General features: G+C 52.2%; 1 protein-coding gene across 1 annotated transcript; it reads right to left on the reverse strand.

The window, feature by feature from the left end:
• Positions 1 to 482: 482 nt before the first annotated feature.
• Uck2 (uridine-cytidine kinase 2) lies at positions 483 to 17,239 on the reverse strand. The gene is made up of 7 exons (XM_019208912.2): positions 17,090 to 17,239; positions 16,660 to 16,819; positions 15,407 to 15,503; positions 11,168 to 11,310; positions 6,380 to 6,477; positions 4,383 to 4,431; positions 483 to 3,881 (listed from the first exon to the last, which is right to left on the reverse strand). Exons 1-7 carry the CDS (start codon positions 17,222 to 17,224, stop codon positions 3,742 to 3,744), a joined length of 822 nt encoding a protein of 273 aa, XP_019064457.1. The 5' UTR covers positions 17,225 to 17,239; the 3' UTR covers positions 483 to 3,741.
• Between the last annotated feature and the right edge of the window lie 3,939 nt (positions 17,240 to 21,178).

The following is a 21,178-nucleotide window of genomic DNA, read 5'->3' on the forward strand; positions in this document are numbered from 1 at the left end:
CAAAAAAAAAAAAAAAAAAAAAAAAAAAAAGAGCAAGAGAGAGAGAGAGAGAGAGACATACGTACACATTCACTCACTGCAGAGTACGCCAAGTGTGCTTGTGTATCCAGCTGGAAACAGTTTACGAGGCGAGCTTTCCTCCATGTTTCGCATTCCCACCCCCTTCAGTTTACTTCACTTAGGTTTTGTTTTTGTTCTCCGCGTGCAAGTGGAAGAAGGACCAGATGACACGGGGAACAGAGCCTGAACGTCTGGAGAACCAAGTCACCCCCAGAACCCCTGGCCCAGGCTCTCTGCTTGCTGAGAAGTGTGATCCCACCAGTGCCTCACCGAAGGTAAGCGCCACACTTCCCAGGATCCCAGGCCTCCCCCACAGCAGGCCAGGTGTCAGGCAAGGGCGGGGTCCCCGCAGCCAGCAGGCTCAGGGGATGCACCTGTCCTGGCACCACAAAAAAGGCGACAGCTCGATTTTTTCTGTTCAGTCTTTATTTACAGCAAGGTACAGCACATGTGGTCATTTTCGTAACTACCAAGAGTAAAGGTAAAGCAACAGAAAGAAAACGGGGAGTGCAAGCACCTTAAAGGGAAAGAAAAGCCCAAGTCTATTTGGCTGCTCACCTCAATCCCGAGGCAGGACTCACTGCCATGGGACAGTAACACAGCTGGTCTGTCACACCTGTCACCTGCACCTGGGACAGAGAGCAGCAAAAGCCCAAGGCAGAAAGGGCCCAGATGCATCCCAGCTGGCACCCTGAATTTTTCCCTGCTCCACTCCAAGGGCCAGGATGGCAACCAAGTCAGCTGCCTCTTCCTGGAGGCACCGTCCTGCACCTGTACCCCGGGACCAGCCCTAGCTTCCTACCTGGACCAGCCCATTCCTTGATCCCTGACGGGCACAGACTCCAAGGTGGTGGAGAACAGCTCCCTGCAGAAGCCCACTTCCCTCCAACCGTCTCGGGAGCTGGCCCAGGTCAAAGTTGCTATATCGAGGAGGCTGCAGGAATGAGCTAATACACAACCAGCCAGGCTCAGGTCTCCGCACCTCCCAACTGCTTTGGGATCACACAAGCCTCCAGCCTGACCCAGTGGCCTCTAGAACCTGGCATCTGCCCCAGGCATGATGACAAGGATCAATTCCAAGGGCAGAAGAGAAGCCAACTTCCCCGCGCCTGTGCAGGGAGACCTTCCCTTCCCTGCCCTCCTCTGCGGGCCCTGCTGCCTCCTTACACTGCCCACCGAGGTCACACTTGTACCCTTCTCAGATTCCTGTCTCTCCGCCCTAGTCCCAGGCTGCCCAACGATGAGAAACTCAGGCCAGCAGAAGGTGCAGTAGCGTGACGGAGTGAGCCCAGGCCCTACCGTGGCCCAGATGTGGAAGTCTTCACCCAGATACCTGGTCCACGGAGGGGGAAGCAAGCACCGCTGGTGGCTGTGAAGCCAAGGGATCCCACACACGTGACCAACACCACACCGCTCTGCACATTGGTGCCTCCTTCCTGCATGGCAGTGCAACATGGCAAATGCCACAGCTTTCGGTCTAACCATTTACCCCTGACTGTAGTGCCACCAGAGGTCCAGAGACGACAATCTGTCCTGAAGAAAGCTCAAGCGCACATACACAAGTGACTAGAAAGCCGAGTTACACAGAGGGGCAGAGCCTCCCATCCCTTCCCCAGACGCAGTGTCACGGGGTCCAGCCAAGCCACCAAGAACTGGCGGTCATTTCACAAGGCGGCGGGATGAGGCCCCCTTGGAGCTGTGTCCCAAGCTAGGAACGGGCTACTCGGGCATCCTGGGGGCTTGGTCCCAACACCACAGGTAGATAAATGAGGAAGCGGCTGATTAAAGGCTCAGAGAAGAGAAGAATCAATCCCTCTCCCAAGGCAGTGGGACAGATAGCCAAGGCACTAAATGGTTTGGCACCTGGGAGCTTCAAGTAAAGTTGAGCATGCGAGCCACTGAAGGCCAAGGCGCCCCCAGACTGAGGCAGGTATCCCCCAGCACAGAAGGCCCAGCAAGGCCAGGGCTGTGTCCTCGGGGTCCTAATCCAGGCCTCCATCCCCCTTCAACTCAGAACTGTGCACAGCACAACCAGAAGAAAGACAGGCCGTCTGATCGCAGTGAGCACCGGGCTGCCCTCCCGACCCCAGGAACAGCATCAGGCCCTGCAGCACAGCCTCCTGAAGGCTCAGGGCAGCAAAGCTCTGCTGAGGACTAGGGATGGCTTTACTGAAATAGCAAAACAGTTGGAGACAACTTGAATCCAGAAAAGAAGAATCAAACTGGATGTTGTACCGAGTCTGAGAGGGAGGCTCGGTGTGACTGGATAGTAGGCGGAGTCACCATAACCTGCAGGGCTGAGTGGCCTCAAGAGCCACACGGAAAGAAGGCTCTCCAGAGGGGAGCAGGTGACAACAGCCAGTGAATGATGATGGAACAGTCACTGCTGACACGACAATCCCTGCTTCTTCTGCAGCTAGAAACTCAGGCTTCAGGCTAGGCATCAGACCGCCTCGGCCTCCTGCGTCTCCCCAGTCCCTCCGCCCCTCCTAGCAGAAGGTCAGGAATCCACTTCCTGCACACAAGAAGCTCCTGTGGAGAGGAAACTCTTCAGAGAGCTGGAAATGTCCACCCAAAATGTTTTCCACTAAGACCTCAACTTGGGGATCCAGGCTCTAAAATACTTTTAGGAAAGGTTTTCTTCTCCCCGGGCCCCTCCCACCCGGCAGTGGCACCATTCATGTGATGATACTGCGATTAAGTCCATCGCCCTGCCCTGTGGTTGAGAATCCCCGGGGAAAGGCGCGTGCCACTGAGAACCCACAGGTCACAGGGATAATTAGGAGCTGAGCTGCTGTCACTCATGTGGCCCGATCTCCTTTGCCAGGTGTCCCCGATCAAAGCCCAGACCGCAAGGGTCCACTGCGTGTTCCCCAACACAGGAGACTGACTACCCAAGGGGTCTGAACGGAAACCTCACTGGGGGGTGAGGGGACATTTGAGCAGGCCAGGTTCCACTCTCGCCTTCCCCAGTTCGTCCTTAAAAGCCTGGCCAGGGAAGGAGAGGCAGAAAGGCAGGGAGAGGAGGGAGCCGTGGGGGTGCCGGGGGTGCAGAGCAGGGAGGAACACAGAAGACTTGCTCTCCTTGGTGGGCCTCTTCCCTGAGTTTGAACTGAGTTGAGATCTTGCCTAATTTCAACTCAAAAAAGAAAAGAAAACAAGAAAGACAAGAGCGTCCCTCGTCAGCACACCAAGCGCCAACTGCAAGGAGGTGGCGTGGGACGGGGAGGCGTCACCATCAGCTCCACAGGTGCCGAGAGCAAGGAGACAGCTGCAGTTCCCCTCCGCTGGCCGGGCACCTCCCCAGGTCCCCTTTAATGTCACTCTCGTACCAGGCCCCAAACACTCAATCATAGGCCCTGCAAAATACTTATGGCCAATAGCTTTACAGTATTTGTACATTTACACAAAAATAGATCCTTTTATATATATATCTATATATAATATGTATTTATAACTGGTTACACGTTGGATTCATAATCAGGCATCACCAGTAGTCGTTGGCACAGTCTGTCCCTTAAGCCGAAGGTCAAGTTCTGCTCTGACTTCACCGTTCCAGAGTACAACAAGGAATAAAGGAAAAAATTCAAGGCAGGTCATCTCCGTGGTGTTTCCTTAAATACAGTCACGTCCTGGGAGCCGGTATGTACAGGGGCATGGTGCTCTCCGCAGATGGCGGGGTCAGTGCGGCCGGCTGCTGGACTCCGACGTCTGCCTCTTGCGCGAAGGCACATAGCCGTTGAGACAGCCACCGGTCTGCCGCTTGGACAGCCCTCCGTTGAGGATGTCCTGGATGTGCTGCACGATGAGGTTGATGGCCACTGCAGGGGCGGAAAGAGCAGGTCAGGGTGGGGTGGAGAGGGGAGGACAAAGGACACAGGCAGGACGGGGCAGCGACTGCGGCCAGGGTCACTCGAGGACAAGTCACTTGGTCCTGCGGGCAACGGCTGGGCCAAGGTGTCTCCCTCACAGGAGCGTTCTAAGGAGCAAGGCTCCTTTCCAGAAGTGTAGCGCGATGGCAGATCATCCTGAATTATACAGCAGCGTAAGCAGGTCAAGCACTTTGGCTGAAAGGTGGTCTCTTGAAACTACCCACGTGTCACTCCTAGGTGGTGACAGCACATGGCAGCCTAGCGCCCCCTATCTCCAGGGGGAGTACACGCTCCCAGGGGCCTGTCCCCAAGGGCAGCCAGGTGGACAGAAGCGCCCCACGGACTCACTGACGGCAGAGCCCAGCTGGGTCACCACAACCTGCCCTAAATGAACTTCAACGGACAAATGGTGAAAGTTCCATCCCACAGGAGCCACCGCATGAGACTTACCGAGATTATCCGCACCTCTAGGAATGATCACATCTGCGTACTTCTTTGTCTGTGGAGAAAGACATTTACAGTGAATTCAGGTGGGAGAGGCCAGCATGCGTCTGCTACAGCTCAGCTACGAGCGTGTGCAGCCCCACAGCCTGGGGACACAAGCGCCAGGTCCCTGGGCTACACAGTGAGTTCCAGGTCAGTCTCAGATACATAGTGAGGCCCTGTCTTGAAAAAAAAAAAAAAACTTGAGCAAGGGCATAAATATATATATATATATTCTTCCTTTGTATTTTGTTTTATTGTAATTTACTGAGATCATGGGGCTGCTCTTCATATAAGTGTATCCTGGCATTTGACCCGGGGCCAGGACTGTGCACATTTAACTGCAGCAGGCCCAGCCCAGTCTGAACTCTGACATTTTCAGGGCCAAACTCCTGGCTTTCAGGGGCAGAAGCTCATCTTCCCCAGGGACAGAGGAGCTGCCCAGTGCAAAGAGGCAGAACCACCCAGAAAACATCTGTCCAGAACCTTCTGCTCCTTCCAGCTACAGTAGATGGAGAAAATAAGCAGGGCGGACGATGAAATCCAGTGTGAATTCACTCTGTGTTCTTAGTATTATGGGGAAAAGAGAAGGAAGCGCCCCAGACAGCTAAGTGGGTGGAAAGAATTTCACAGCCCCTGGGTATCTGACTCCAGGAACCCAAACCACATCCCCACACAGCATGGAGCAAGGAGCAAAGGTCAGAAAGTCCCGTTCCTGACCAGAAACCAAGGTCAAATCTGGCTTGACATAAAGCTTGCTATCAGGCTTACACACGGTGAGGTTCGGAACAGTCTTCCAAGAAAAGAAGCAAGAAACTACCCGCGGGACAGAGGAGTTCCCTTGGCCAGGAATTCCCCTCAGCCTAAGTTCAGGGTCATCCCAAAAGATCTTACTCAAAACCAGGTTTTGAATCCCAACCACTCCTCTGTCTGTGTGTCGCTCAGATCTTAGTAAATGTAAGGTATGATCTAAAAATGATTTTTTTAATTAGCAGTAAAAGGCTCACTGCCTTTTATCCCATCATTCTTTTCAGAACTACTACAATCCCAGCAGTCAGGAGGCTGAGGCAGGAGGATCACCCCAAGCTCAAGGCCACCTTGGGCTACACAGTGAGTTCAAGGCCAGCCTGAACTACACAGTGAGATCCTGTCTCCAAGGGAGAGAAAGGGAGGGGCAAGAGCAATGACACAAAAGTGTTTCACAGCAAGGAGAGCATTCTGAGGGGAATTAAAGGCAATGTGTCTTCTACTGTTATGAAAATTTTAAATTTAAACATTCACCATACATTTCCACTATATCTCGTCATTAAAGAGTCAGCCCAAGGTTGGACCGATCCAGGGAAGGCATGCTAACTCGGGTGTAGGATTCTCCAGAGCCGACCACTTCCTCTCTAACCCTAGGCTGCGCCCGTGTCTTCCTCCACCGTGGCCCCAGTCCATGCACCCCTCTCAACACGCCTGTTCTCATCTCTCCCAGGATGCAGCGAGCATCTCCAAACGGAGTGCTGGCCCTGCCTTATCTGCCAGCATCTCCCAGAGTATGGCCAGCTGTGACCACTAAGTCTGCCAAGACGAAGTGAGGACGCACTGTGCCAGGGGAGCGAGCACACCACTTACAAATGGGGGGAAATCACGGGGAAAAGGACCACCAGGGGGCAGCACTCCGAGGCCCCTATGGCTGAGCCTGTCATTAGCTATAGGGACCCCTCACAGATAAGTCTGTCCCTGAAGCCCCACTAAGGAAGAAGTGCAAAGCCTGCTGGGAGTCACAGCCCCAGAGGGCTCTGGGGGAGGAAGTGCAGGACAGCTCTGAGAGACCAGACAGGGTCCCAGGCTGCACGCTCCCAGAACTTCAGGACAGGGATCACTCAGAGAAAAGCGTGAGAGTCAAGACTCCCGTCACTCCTGCAAGTTCAATTTCCTGGGCTATTCTGAGCAAAAAAAAAACTGCGAATCCAACTCACTGGTAAGCAGAACTCCTCAAAGGCAGGCTTGACAAATGTAATGTACTGCGATAAAATCTGCTCCAGGTCACGCCCTCTTTCACTGATGTCCCTTAAAACTGGAAGAGAAGAAAAAACAAGACAATGTTGCAGGATCCGCCCTTCCCTCAGTGACCAGGCTCCCAGTTAATCCTGATGAATCACACTGAAGTCTTCAGAGGCTTTATAGCAAGGACCCAGTAGCAGCAGTTTAGGAATTAAAAAAAAAAACTTGGTGGGAGGGAGCCAGAATTCACTTTGTGTGTAAGCCCACTTTGGTCCCAAAATTTAGATCCTCCTGCCTCAGCCTTGAAGTGCTCCAATTACAGGCCTTCGCCACCATGTCTGGCAACAAATTACATTTCTAAGTTTTACTACCATCAAATTCTGCTTCAAAATGTTCTCTCAAACAAAAGGCTGTCTGGCCTGGGATGCAGTTCAGTGGCAATAGTTACTGCCTGGTAAGCATAAGGTCCTGAGTTTGATTCTCTGTACAAAGGGGGGGGGCTGTCTGACTAGGCGCAACAGCCTTCTTATTTCAAGCACATTTGACAAGAGGAAACACTGGCTCTGGGCCCCTCACCCGTGTACGGAAATGCAGGGTCAGCCCACTGCCAGCGCCCCTGAGGGAGGGGTACGCAGAGGAGCTGCTGGTGGAAACACTTCTCCTCACCTTGGGTGCAGACCTGCAAACAGGAATCCTTAGGGAGAGAACCCCAACCTAGGAATGGGGTGCTAGGGCCCTGAAGGCGCCAAAGCGACCCAGATCCAGCATATCCCATATTCTCTGGTCTGCTTTACTCAGGGACTTTCACCAAACTTTTTTTCTTTTTGTAGTACTTGGCATTGAGCCCTTCACACTGAGCTACGTCCCCAGACGTTTTTTCTTATTTTCTATTTCAAAGCAGGGTCGAAGTCGCTAAACCGCCCAAGCTGGATGATGATTGTAACTCTTCTGCCTCGGCTTCACAGGGTGCTGGGATGACAGCAATGTGCTACGCGCCCAGCTTCACCAGACAGTGCTTACCCCAGGCTTTTGTCCAACAATAGCAAAGGACCCGATCATCCTGGCACTCGCGCTGCCCACGGACCCCTTAAACCGAGCCTCAGTTCCCCAAGTAGGGAGCTTGCGGTCAAAGTCTACCAGCCCAGCTGCTGTCCCATTAAATCTCCTTCCTGAACCGCTTTATCTGCCGCTCCAGCCTCCAACGGCCACCACATCCATCTGCGGTCTTTTTGCAGGAGCCCAAGAGCTCCTTCTCAACCACTCCTCGAGCAAGTCTTGAGTCTCACGGGAGAGAGGAAATGCACAGGAGCCCCGTGAGTGAGCTTCCAGAAGCCGCGTCTCTAAACGATCAGGTAACGCACGCGCCCATGGACTGGGAAAGAGGAAGTGTGTCGTGGGACATTCACAAGACCCGAGGGCTGGAAAACCGTCATTCCAGCCAGGTACCAGCACCACCACCATCGAGCTTCGGCTCCCAGATTAGCGAAGTGTTTTCCACACAAGCACCTGATAAATGCCTGGTGCGCCCCTGGTCAGGGCCTGCCTCCCCTCCTGGGACTGCTGCTCAGCCCCAGGTCCTCGAAGCGATTCCTCCCCTGCAGGAAACGGCTTTCCGGCATTACCGCGCAGCCCTGCTCCAGACGCCCCAGGGTCTATAAGTAAACTGAGGGGCACAGCCACGCGGCTCAAACCACGTGCCCTCAGAGCTGGGCACACACTTCAAGCAGCCACAACACACAGCCAGGGCAGCCTCCTGTGCACGTGACTCCAGATAATGCAGAGGAGAGAGGAAACCAGACCAAAAGGCTATCAGAGCTGGAGGGAGCAGGCACACACGGCCTCCTGCAGCTTCTACTTCCTGACTGGGCTCACAATGTGTGCTTTCACCCCACTGTGGGTGGCACTGGCTCTGAGAAGGCCCTGTCACCTGGCTCCCAGGTCTCACAGACCTGGAGAGAAGCAGCAGGTGGTGTGGAGAGCAGGGTGCGTGTGATAGTACACAAAGGCGTGCTGTGGCCCAAATGCTGCATCTGGCTCTTCCAGTGAGAGGGTATGGGCCTGGGGTAACACTCACTGCTATCCCTGGAGCCCTGGACAAGTCACTTCTCTCTGCATCTTGATTCCCCTTTGCTCTAACCCAGAGGCAGTGAAGTTGGCCTCTTCATAAAGCTGCAGTGTAGGGAGCCTGAGCTCCCAACACGGCAGGTGGCCCGGTCCTGGTGCGCGGGCCAGTGAGGCTCTGAGGACTCCAGCAGGACCCAAGGAGGCCCCTAGGGGGACAGGTGTCTCCTGAGCGCACCAGGTGGAGGTGGACTCCAGACTCGGCACATTGCCAGCCAGACCTGGTAAGAGGGGACACTGGAGGACAAGGGACATAAACACAAGCAAAGACAGTACAGGGGAGCAATGGGGTCTCAGAGAAGTCGTGGCACAGGAGACAGGTCGGGAACAGCCAGACACCGGGAACATGCAAGAAGGCACTGCCAACTCTGCTGCCCGGGGATCACCATGAGCAGACCGAAGACAACCTGGGGCAGGTCTCAGGCAGGGCCAGCAGACAGGGCCAAGTCAAGACCTCAGCACAAACCAGAAACTCCAGGGACTCCAAACAAGCCCTTCCCTCACTGACCCCAGCCCCTCCAGGACAGGCTTCCCGGGAGGACACAGTAAAGGGCAGGAGGCTAAATGCCTATGCACGTGTAGCACCAGGAGTGCTCCCTGTGGTCTGCTAAAGCCAGGAGCAAACTTAGAAAGACCCACAGTGAAGACACCCACAGAATGAGAACGAGCAGCACTAAGGCCCACTGCAGCCCAGGCACTACATGAGCAAGCCACAGAGCGAGGCAGGGGCATCACAGCCCCAAATGCCCCGTCCCCTTCCTGTCTGTCCCCGTTCTTCACAGTGGGCTGGAGTTAAGAGCACAGAGCGGGGAGCACACTAGAAGCCAAGCCTGCTTCCAGGAGGAAGGAGTGTCTCCCTGTTACTCCCGTGAGAGCCTGAAACGGGAAGGTCACAAGCCCATGGGGTATGGCAGGCAGATGGCAAGGCACCCCCACCCCCCGCGCTCACCCGAGCCTCCAGGAACATTCCCAAGGCTGTTCCTGACAACCGCCACGCTCAGCGCCAGCAGTCCCACCCCAAAGGCACATGCCAGGCATGGTTTCTGGTATATGTGGACAGAATGAATTTGTACAGATAACATGCTGGAAAGTCCTACTGGTGACTCAACAGCAGGCGATTTACAAAAGCAGATCTGAGGGAAGACAGCAGGGACCTGCCCAGGCAGCACAAGGACGGGTTTAGAGCTACCCCCAAGAACCCCCTATGTAGCGGGTGGTTTCTCATCACCTCAAGGGTTTCTACTTCACATAAGGAGCCCCGGCCAATCAAGAGAGGAAAACTGCTCTGTTCAACCCGTACCATGATGACCCGTTAGGACAAACATGGCTATTTCCCAGGCACCCTTGCAGCAAGGCCTTCCTCAAGCAGCACAACACCCCTGGGACTGAGTCTCACCGGCACTGGTATCAGGCCCAGCAGCACCGGCCCCTGAGCACATGACAGGACCAGCCCTGCAGAGGCCCCGTCCAGTCCCACTTCGACGCAGAGACACCAGCCTCCTGAGCAGAAGCAGATTTCTGTCAACTCATGTGCCACCAGGTATTGTCCCTTCGGTGCCCCTAATCTTTGAGACTCTTCCAGGAATACAAACAGATACACGATCATCCAATAGGACAACGAGGTACAAAGGGGTTGAAACAGTTTCCGAAGGCCACACATCTAGTAAGTGGTCCCATTCGCCTGACTCCAAAATTTCTTTCTCAAAGCACCACGCTGCTTCCCTTATGTGGCAACTAATAGACACCAAGCAATCAAACAGGACAGGATGGGGACTCGTGGAAAAGGTGACAAGCCAGGTTCTGGGGCAGAAGCTGGCTGGGGAGTTGGGGTGTCAGGCTCAGGCTTCAATCGTCTACCCAAAGGGAGCACGGAAATTCTGCCTGGCCAGAATCACAGTGCTAACAGCAGGCCTGTCTCAAGGTCTCCGGAGACCCCAGCCAAGGGTGTTCAACTAAGTCACCAAGCTGGCTGGGGGCCTGTGGGGACTGAAATCCAGGCCACCCATTCCCATCCTTTCTTCCCTCTCATGGTCGTGCTGTGTCCCTCCCGCCCGGTGTGAAAGTGGCTCCGTCTGACTTGCAGGGTGAAACCCAGGACGGGGCTGTGTGCCTGCGTTCTCCTGGTTCCTTTAACCACTCTTGCAGGACGTTACCAAGTCAGCCCCCAACCAACGGGCATGTCCGTGCTTTCGGCGGTAGGTCCAGGCTGGGCCCCAGGGAGGCCCGCGGGGACGCAACTTCAGAACAGATGAAGAAGCACACGGGCAAAGGGGCTCCTCTACCCAGATGGCGTGTGGTTGGTTCCGAAATTAAGGGACCTCGTTTTAACGCCTGGTGGAAAAATCATGAGGAACCGGGCATTTAAGTAAACTTTTCCCAGGGAAACACACTGTCGAGTTCTCGTTTCATCGCAGTGACCTCACAGGCCTCTCCTTATCCGAAACAGTTAAGTGACTAATCCCTTCTCAAATGTCACCAAACAATCTGGGCAGCAGGATATCCTGGAGCTGAGCTAACACAGCCAGACTACGCCATGCAACCACCCTGCTGCCCGGGGAAGGCTTAGGCTTCGGACTCAGGGAGGCCAAGGGTGTGTCCCTCACCCCGGGGAAGTCACAACAGGGCCACGCTGTCAGACCCACCTCTTCGGGACAGCCGGGTGTCTGCATCTGTGTCCACGAAGAGCTTCATCTGGAACAGGTCTCGGACCTCCTGGGAGTAGAAGGCCAGGATCCCTTCAAAGAGCACCACGTCAGCAGGGTAGACAGTGACTGTCTCCTCTTTCCTGAAAAGCACAGAACAGAGGATGGGCCAGAGTACTTGGGCGAGCAAGGGAGTGTCAGACTGCAAGCGCCAGCCCATCTGGCCGGTTCAGCGTGGGTGAAAGGGCTGAGTTAACTGCCTCTCAGAGCCTCCACCACCACCACAAGGCCAAAAGGGAGCGAGCACGGCTGGGACAAAGGTCTTGGCTCTCAAAGCTTTTGCCACGGAGCAGAAGTAGAAGGCAGATGTCCTGGTCCTTGGAATAAAACAACCAGCTATGGAACAGAGAAGAGAGTCAGACAAAAGCAGATGTGACTTCTGGTTGCACTGGAGGCATCGCCAAGAATGCTCTCGTGCCTGCCATTTCCGCAACCGAATGCTCAGACCTTTTAAAAATGTTTCCTCTCCCATCCAAATCCCTCCTCTAGACCTGAGACCAAGGCAGGGATTGTGGGGGGATGTGGGGGAGACAATGCAAGAGAAAGCGGATGGCAGTAAGAGTCAAGTCCTGAGTTCTGTCTGCTGTGGCTCCAAACCCAACCTAGCTGCTAAGGCTCCATGACAAGGCAGAGAAATGCATTTCCCTATCTCCTCTGCACACAGGGCTGGGAAGCCCAGGGCAGAGACCAATGTGAACTCCACTTTTCAAAGCCAAATGGGTGAAACCTTGCACAAGGGGTCAGGGAAAGGGGTCTCACAGGCAGGGCTTCATTGGAGCCACCTGAGTTCCACTGTCCCTGTGTCCTTTTGATCCTGTCCTACAACTACAACTTCCTTACAGCCCCCTACCGCCGCTCACTCCAAATGCAGTGCAAAAGCAGAAACAATCACACTGCAAGGTGTACACTCACCCTCACTTGCAGAAGACCTCACGTCTGGGAACAAAATCAATAAAAGAGCTCCATCTGTGCACCGGCCCACGAGAGCAAGAAGCTGGAACTGCCCTCCCGTGAACACTGCCTGGCTCCTAGTAGCTCAGGCCTTTAGGTGCGTAGCTGAGTCCAACGCCCAGTACCACTGGGGCAGAACGCAGGGCACAACAACAGCACAGCAAAGGGACTGGAACAGGATGATCGTGAGATTGCCTAGAACCGTGAGTGCCTTAGATGCACATCAAAATCATCTGGGGCTTCTTGAAAAATTTGTACCTCCACCCTCACCTCGATTTAAAGACTGTTGGGGCAGCACTAGAGCTCCAGGTTGTGTGCAAGCTCGCTGGGTATTTCTACTACGCAGCCGGGGTTGAGTAACACCGTGAGAGATGAATGCCCACTGTGTTTTAGGGTAAGGGTGTGGAGAGAAAGAAAGATCCATGACTAAGCCTTCTCGGGCAACACAGAGGATCTGTTTATGGGCCTCCTGGGGTCTGATCTGAAAGACACTAACAGAAGGCATCCACTATGTGAGGTTCACAGACAACGTGACTTGCTTAGCAGGATGTCTGAGAAATAAATGCTAGGAAGGCTTTGTTGTTGGTACCCTACGAAGTTGGAATTATTCATTCACCTCACCCATGCGTAGATCTAGGTGAGGAAAATATTCAAAACAATTTAGACCTGAAAAAAACATCTACTGAGCAATTAACTGCTAGCCCCAAAAGCAGTCCTACTTGGTGTTACCCACCACTGAGACTTCACAGTCAGTCCTTGGGAAGCCCAAGAAAGAAATGCAGAACTCTAGACCATGTGATCGTGTGACATAACCTAAGTCAACAATAAAGAAGAAGATCAGAGAAGGGAATATGAGCAACTGGGCTATTAACAGACTTCTGCATGTTACCAAACAGCTGGATTCCTTCTAAGTAAGAGGCCCTGCCCTTGAGAGTTGCTATGATCTAAGGTGATCTGGAAAAGTTTCTCAGGAAGAAAAGATGGGCTGTGGCCACTGAAAAATAAGGTTTTAAAACACAAAGTATGAGACAAATCAAGTAAAAAGGTGAGACATGTCTAGATTGCGAATTCTACCCAAGGTTCATCACTGTTAGTATCTGAACTCGACCTAACTCATACTGCAGTTTTCAACTTCCTCCGCCTCCGCTCCTTGACTCTGCAGTGGTCAGGCCCAGGATCCCGCCAACCACCCTTACCATTCAGCACCTGGGCTCTTACAGGTTATGCCACATACAGGGCACTGTTGGTTTCTCTGCCCAGCACCAGAATGATCTTTCCACTGCTAAATCACAGCCAGCTGTGGCTCCCTATTGCCAGCACGCTCGTGTGGCTGGCGCTGACATCCATAGCCCTGTGTGATCCGCGCCTGCCCATCTCCCCACCTCCTCTCGCACACACCACTCACTGACCCCCAATGCCTGCATATCTGGCCCACTGCAGGGCCCCACACTTGTCCATGCTGATCCCTGAAATGCCTCCCCATCTGTTGACTTGGTAATCCCATTCCCTGACAAGCTACCCTTTCCAACAGACAGCTTAAATACCGCCTCCTCTGTACCCTCTGCCTGAAGCCCCCAGTGCTTCCTCCCTCCCTTTGCCCTCTGGCCCAAGGTCCTGCCTTGTCACACTGCCATAACTCATGCCCTGAATTGGGAAGTGCTCCAAGCTCACCACCAACTTTCTGCTAAAGCAGGACTGCAATTTCCAAGATTCCATCCCCATGTGGCTCCAGGTAACTTCACAAATGAAGACTTAGAAGTTGATGGTGAAGCAAAATCCACAATGCTCAGGAGAGGCTAACAGTGGCGCAAACCCACTCCCACTTCCAGCCAGGGGCCCAGATGTGGTGGTCTCTTGCACCTCTCCATGAACCCCAGCTTCTGCTCCTGTGGGCAGGCTGGAGACCACAGGGAGTGTCTTTCTTGTCTTATTCCCTCACTGCCAGCTTCTGGGCCACCACTCTCCCAGGTCCCAACATCCAGGTGAGCTCCAATTCCTACACTAAGCCCTTTAATTCCTGCACAGTCTGGCAACTCGATCTGTTGTATCTCTTGGCATCTCGCCTGCAGCAGAACCTGACCTCATGCAGCTTGAAGAGATACCAGTGAGGGACAAGCAGAGCAGCAAAGCAGCACTCTCTCCTCCTCCTAGCCGGACCCTCACTACAAACTCCCATTCCAGCTCACAAGAAGAGCCAGACCGTGTGCACAACCCATGAGTCTTCCTGAGACGTGTTGTTCAGGAGACAGATGTTCTGTAACCCCAGGGACACCTGGAAAAACAGAGACATGGGAGTTCTGCTTTCCTACTAAAAAAAGAAAGAAAGAAAAAACCACTAAGTTCAAGAGAGAATGGGATAAAGAGAAAGAGATAAAGGATTTAAGAAAGAAGGATGAAAAGCAGAAGGTTTAAGCTCTCCCACAGTCCACAGGGGAAAACACCCACTGGGCCACCAAGAGCCCAGAAGATGGAAGGAACCACGGTCGTATAATGTGTGCCATTTAGAAGCTGAGCATACATCTGCAAAGTCCCAAGGGATTTCGTACTAAAATAAGGACAGGGTGAGTAGAGAGGTAGCTGTGTGTGGCCCTGACCAAGAGGAGAGGACACTCCAGGAGCTGGTTCCCACCACTCAAGGGAGGGGAAGAGCTACAAGCCTAGCCAAGGCTCTATTTCTCATTAGGGTCACTAAAATAAAGGCTTTCCTGGAAAGGGAATTTGTCCTGAAAAGCTTTTGGGAGCTTTTGGTTAATGCTGAGAGAAACACCTATGACCTCAAATGCTCTTAGCCCCTCCTGGTCCAATCCCAAGTGAGCCAAGAGAGAAGAAAGAAGAGTTTTCCTTGTTCCTCTAGCTCACCCTTTACATCTGCTCCAGGAACAATGGCTCAGGAATGCGTCACAACTGACAGGCTAAGGGTGTAGGTAGTGGTGGAGCGCTTGCCTAGAGTGTAAAAGTACAAGTGTGTGGTCCCTCACCCAAGCGCCATTACGAATCCAGCCTTCAGGGAGAATGAAGCAGAGTGACCAAGCCATTCCCACAAACACCCACATGAACTTCCCACTGTGCGACACCCAGCACCTGCCAACATAACCCTTCCATGGCAGCTACAGCCGGGGGCGAGACCACATTCTACAGACAGGAGATGGGTAAGGGGGTTTGAGTGAAGACCAGGGATGCTCTGGATTGCACCACACAGCAAGCTCCAGTTCACAACAGCTCACTTACCGTGAATGGGAGACAAAGTCGTACACAGGGATGTGGACTGTTTTCCCTTCGGTGATTTCTTTCAGTGTTTTGAAGATGAGTTCATTGTCAAAGGCATCTGAAGAAAATCAATTTGTTAAAATGTTTCTTAAACTCATTTCCTCTGTAGTCACACACAGGACATCCTACAAGCTTGTATTTCCTGTATGTGCATCACACCCTGGAGAGTTGTACCTCCCTGTGTTATGGTTCAGACCTAAAACGTCCCTCAAAAGTCTCCAGTTCAGAGGTGGGGCCCAGCAGGAGAGGAAGGGTCCCTGGGGGCATAACTGGGAGAAGTATATCCTCGTCCTGGCTCCTGCCTTCTCTTTGCTTCTTGCTGACAGGCTGTGAGCACTCCCACCAAGTTCTCCCATCATGCAATTCCTGCCTTGGAGCTGGCCAACCATGGACTCAACCCACCGAACCATGAGCTTCAATAAACTTCTCATGCTTTTAATCTGTGGCTGTTGGGTAACTTGTCCCAGCAGGAAAGCGACTAATATATCACCCCAAAGCTGATTTCTACCCAAATCAGAATATGAAAGTTTCCCTGGATCTATGAACGAGTTCTGGCAAATTTGACTTCCTTTTTCCTCCTGACATTCCATTCCTAGCCTAGACGTCTCTTCTTCCTTTCACTCCAGCGACTGTCCGGGGACTGCCATATGCAAATCAGGAAGGCACACTCATGTCTAGGGGAGGACCACAGGCTCCGTGCCAAGAAGGCTGGATTCCAACTGTCATAAGGAGTCCACAGCAACAGAAGGAGCAGCCTGCCCACCGGGGCTGTCGGGCAAGGTTCCTTCAGGCAGCCCCATGGAGCCCCCGTTTCCCTCCGGGCTGGTCAGGGAGCTGAACACAGGCCATGTGCCCTGACGTGGGGTTGGAAGGAGGAGGTGACATGGGCCTATGAGGAGTCAGAAGGATCGGCCACACTGGCTCCTGGGGCTGGCCCATCCGATATGGTGGTCACCTCACTCGAGATAGCCTCCATCAGTACTTCCTGAGCCACCACCACAGAAGGTGTTTCAAAGCCCAGCCTCTCCGCGCCTGTAATTCCACAATAACCCCGCCAAGTAGTGATTAGACCCATTTTACAGGTGGGAAACAGACTCAGAAGTGAAATACTTCCAGGTCTATTGGCACTTCACTCCCAGCGAAAACGAAAACACACACACACACACACACACACACACACACACACACACACACCCTTCAACTCCCCAGCTCACCTGGGTGATCAAAGTTGAACTGGCCCTTCAGGGCCTTGGCCTTCTGCTCCGAAGTGAGGACGCGGTAGAAGCTGTCCTGGCTCAGGATGACCACCTGCTTCTGGTGATAGTCCACCTCGTTCTGCCCCAGAAGCTGCACGATCTTAGCACAAACAGAAGACTGCAAGGAGAGAAGAGGAGACGGGTTTCTGAGAGAAGGCGAGTGTGTTGGTGGAAAAAGAGCCCAGGGACGTGAAGGGGACACAGACTCCTTAAGAAAAGGCTGTGGAGGGCAGAAATCAAAGGCTTCTTACACGATGGATTAAAAGGTGGAGGGAGAACACACCAGGCAAGAGGACATCCCGAGTTCTTCCCTCTGTCTCTTTACGCAAGTCACTACTCCTGGGCGACGGCAGTCAGGGGAGAGAGCAGTGCACATTTATCCACCTACCTGTGCCCTGGCAGCAGAACGTAGGCCGAGGGGTGCCCAAGTAGCCTCGGACAGCCTCAGACTCTGCACATCTCTACCATGGGTGCACCAGCGAGGGCAGCTAGTGAACAGCAAGGCCAACACGGCGGCTGCCATCTGCCACCGCTGGCCCCTTCTGCCAGACCACAGCCATGGTCTCCACACAGATGTGTGCCACCACCCCGGGGTGACTCAGGACACAGACACTGGCGACACCCAAAGCAGCTAGTGTCTCCAGGATTACCTCGAGCTTACATACTCTGTGGTGTTCAGTGATACCTACAGCCACCCCCTACATCCCCCTCCGTGGTGTCACAGCACTGTTTTATCAATTAACTCCTTTCATCTGATACAAAGATTAATTTAAAAATATCTCTAAACACACTAGAAGCTGTAAGTGAAGGCTTCTTGTGGAACTTGACCGAATTATAAAAGGCGAAGAGTTATGTAGACTGTTGTTGGCTCAAATTTTGAGGCCTTGCTGTTGACTTAATTTGAATAACTGGTCCTAGCAAAGAATAGCTATGTGATTTTTTTTTTTTTTATAATTCCTATAAAGGTGACTGGTTTGTTTGAACCTAAGAAAAACCGGCTGGCCTTGTTGCACTAGTCCATGCAGATTCATGCGCAATGCCCATTGTACAAGGTGTGACTCAGACCACAGAATTTTTGCTGCATCAGTAATATATGGACTCAATTATTATTTGAAAATGATTTCTTTTACTTTGATGACACTTTTACGTATTAACACGGATGAGCATTTTAAACTACTTCATACTTTGGGAATGCAGACCCCTACCCCCCAAAAAAAATCCAACTGAAAATAGGAAAGGTACTTTGATTCCAAAAATGTAAATGCTTCAATAAAACCAAAGGCTCTACACAATTATAAACTACACATTTTTAAATGTCTAATTCACTTTCTTTAACCAGCATCTGTTTCTAAGATCCTAAGATTATAGGAGGATACTCCCTTACTACTAGATAGAATTTCTTCTCAAAGTCCAAACAAAAATGATGAGAGTCATGGATCCAGGAATATGGCCAGTACCATGTACAACATGGTATTGAATTTACAGGCAAAACCTATTTTATGTTTGTAACAGGAACAGTAACTACACCATTTCAACCACCCCCACTTTGAAAAAATAATGGATCTCTTCAACCCAAATACAGAATCTCTACAGTGGCCATTAAAATGAGCACAGAGCAAGTACAGTTCTAGAAAGTTAATGGCCCCTCACCTACCCCCAGTACTAGGGATTGAACCCAGGGTTTTCACTGAGCTACATCCCCAGCCCCTTATTTCTAATTTTGAGACAGGATCTCACTAAATCACTCAGGCTCAGCTTGAATTTTCGATCTTCCTGCCTCAGCCTCCCTGAGTGCATCACCATGCTTTCATTTGTCTTGACTCTTGATCAAAGATAACATGTATTTTGGTGGTCTGTGGTGCATGTTTTCAAAGACCTGGGTGGTGACCCTTCCTTCCAGGTACACCACCACTAACCAACTGCCACCACAGAGATTGGGTGCTTATTAGGCAGCATGTCTGTGCTGGGTGCTCCCTTACAGCCACTCCTGGAACACATGCGCTGCCCTGTGAATGAGGAGGCCCAGGGGGTGACTTGCCCTGCCTGCAGCCGCCTGGTCCTCGCTGCACTTCACCTCACCTAAATGCACCAAGAAGTCTGCAGATGAAAGATAAATACCAATGTATAAACAAGGAAACATGAACCTGCCTTTCAGGGGTCTCCCTGGCCTTGATCTGTGTTCTGCTTTCCTCTAATCCTGGGTCCCCCCTCCTCAAGGGGATGAAACGCAACTTGGGAGTTATCATCACATTCCCTAAGGAAGCAATCCACTAATGACTAAGGGGCTGAGACAGCAGGCACACAGAAACATGTGCTAACAGGAATCTAAAAGAAGAGTGAGTGCAACTGTTTCCAGGGCACTAAGACTTAAGATAAATATAGTAACGAAAAGTCAGATACTCTTAAAAGCCCACTTCAGTGAAGTGACTTGAGCTGGAGCTCAGCCTAAGTTTTGCGTACTTTACGCACTGTGTCCAGAATAATTCCTTTCTGAGACAGGTCTTGCTGTGTAGTTCAGGGTGGCTTTGAACTCACTATGTAGCCCAAGCTTGCCCCAAACTTTAGGAGATCTTCCAGTCTCAGGCGTACACTACCATACTCAGCTTGTACCCAGAATAATTGTCCTTACTGCAGCACGTTATTGAAGGGGCTTGGGTGGCTGCTGAGACCATCTGAACATAAAACTTCAGACGAGGTCACTACAAGGAATCTTTAGGAAACAAAGGGAGTTTTTTAAAAACGTGGAAAAATCAGCAAAGGAGAGAGTTTCTTCACTGCGCCATTGCAACGAGGCTTTTTTTATTATTATGTCCTAATGAGTAAATTGAAGCCTCGAAAATCAACCAACCAAGTTAAACGTCTTAGTTACACAGCCAAGGCTCAAACTACAGGTGTTCTCATTTCAAACGCACAGTTCTTTCCACTGCTCCCAAAGGAAACACTGCAATGTTCTGTACAAATCTACCCCACTCTTGGACAGAAAGCAATGATAGGGGAAGGGAGTCGGGGAAGGAACTGGTTACAAAGACAACAGTTTTGTCCTGGTGCAACCTTCACTGGATATTTATGTTAAATTTCATAGATTTTTGTACAACTAAAGCCAGGCAAGTGATTTATGTATCAAAAGAAGCTAAGCCGCACACTGGAGCACACCTGTAACCCCGGTGCTTTGGGAGGTTGAAATAGGAGGACTGCAAGTTCAAACCCACCCTGGGCAACTTAGCAAGACTCCATCTCCAAGTAAAAAATAAAAAGGGCCAGGGATATAGTTCAGTGACAGAGGCTCTCTGGATTCGATCCCCAGTACAAGCGCCACCACACACACAAAAAGATACACACTATTCTAGAATTTTTGATTATGATCAGGAGAATCTAACTTCTAGGAGCCAGTAACTATGGGCCCAGCATGCAGCACACGCACTAAACAATGAGCTCTTTCTAAAGAGAGTTCCTGTTCGGGAGCCCCAAGAACATCTACAGCTGATCACCAGGCCCTGCTGCCGGTTCCCAAAGGGCAGAGGACGAGCACACACAGGCCCCTGAGCTGCTGGAGAAAGGCTCCTTCCTTAAAACCACTGTCCCACCACAGATGGCTAGGCCAGCGGCCACCATCCCATGAGGCTGTTTCTACAGGACATGTTTCCCACCCTGAAAGTCCTGCTGTCCAGCTCCAATATTGCAGAGTGGGTGAAACTAAACAGGCAAGGCATGGGAACCCATTACTCCAAGCCTCCACTCCTAACTCCAAGCCAACTGCTCAGCAGCCCAAATGTCCCTAAGCAATGCAGGGCCTTTCCCAGGGGTGACCTTACACAAGAGTCCAGACAGCAGCCACACTGACCAGCTGGAACTCCATCAGCTATCTGTCCCGCTCTGGGGGGTAGTAGCTACGTGGAATCAGCAGAATCAGGGAGGAGAGCGAAGCCAGCAGGACTCAGCCTAACACAGCCGTCAAGCCCCTGAGGAGATGCATGACTCACTACTTCCTCTTCCCTTTGCAGTGGGCTGTGGACTTATGTGATCCACCAACCCCATCAGCTAGTAGTGCAAGGAGGCCTCGGCTTCCGAGGACAGGAAGAGCCCACCTAGCTCCTTTGCTCTTTAACTGAGAGCAAGTCACCTCAATGGCTGTTGGGCATGGCTCTGCCTATCACCACCATAAAGTCAGAAGCACACACCAACTTACCCTGTGTGCATCCCCAAGGGAAAGGGCCACGACCCCCAGACATGACATCATTCCGCTGGGGGCAGGGCTGCTCCCCCACATGGCTTAGAAGCTCTAATTTACAGGCATGAGAAAACCAAAGCCCCAGTAATTTGCCCTGGGTGCAACTGAGAACAAAGCTCAAACCTGCTGACTCTGGCCCACATCAAACAGGCCCCAGGGCAGCAAGAGGGAAGTGGACTTGAATGTTCCCCTTGAATCACTAGCAGAGGGGCATCTACTCTTGCAGTTCTGGATGGCCCCAGAAGTACA

Source organism: Fukomys damarensis, unplaced genomic scaffold (genome assembly GCF_012274545.1).
Source record: "Fukomys damarensis isolate Sample0158 unplaced genomic scaffold, DMR_v1.0_HiC HiC_scaffold_19, whole genome shotgun sequence".
Lineage (NCBI taxonomy): Eukaryota > Metazoa > Chordata > Mammalia > Rodentia > Bathyergidae > Fukomys > Fukomys damarensis.

Excerpts from the sequence above, each read along its gene's own strand:
- Uck2 (XM_019208912.2), bottom strand. The coding sequence starts at position 17,224 with ATGGCAGCCGCCGTGTTGGCCTTGCTGTTCACTAGCTGCCCTCGCTGG. Across the intron at positions 16,820-17,089 it reads GTTCTGCTGCCAGGGCACAG|TCTTCTGTTTGTGCTAAGAT; the intron begins GTAGGTGGATAA and ends CTCTCCTTGCAG. Across the intron at positions 3,882-4,382 it reads TAGAGGTGCGGATAATCTCG|TGGCCATCAACCTCATCGTG; the intron begins GTAAGTCTCATG and ends CCGCCCCTGCAG.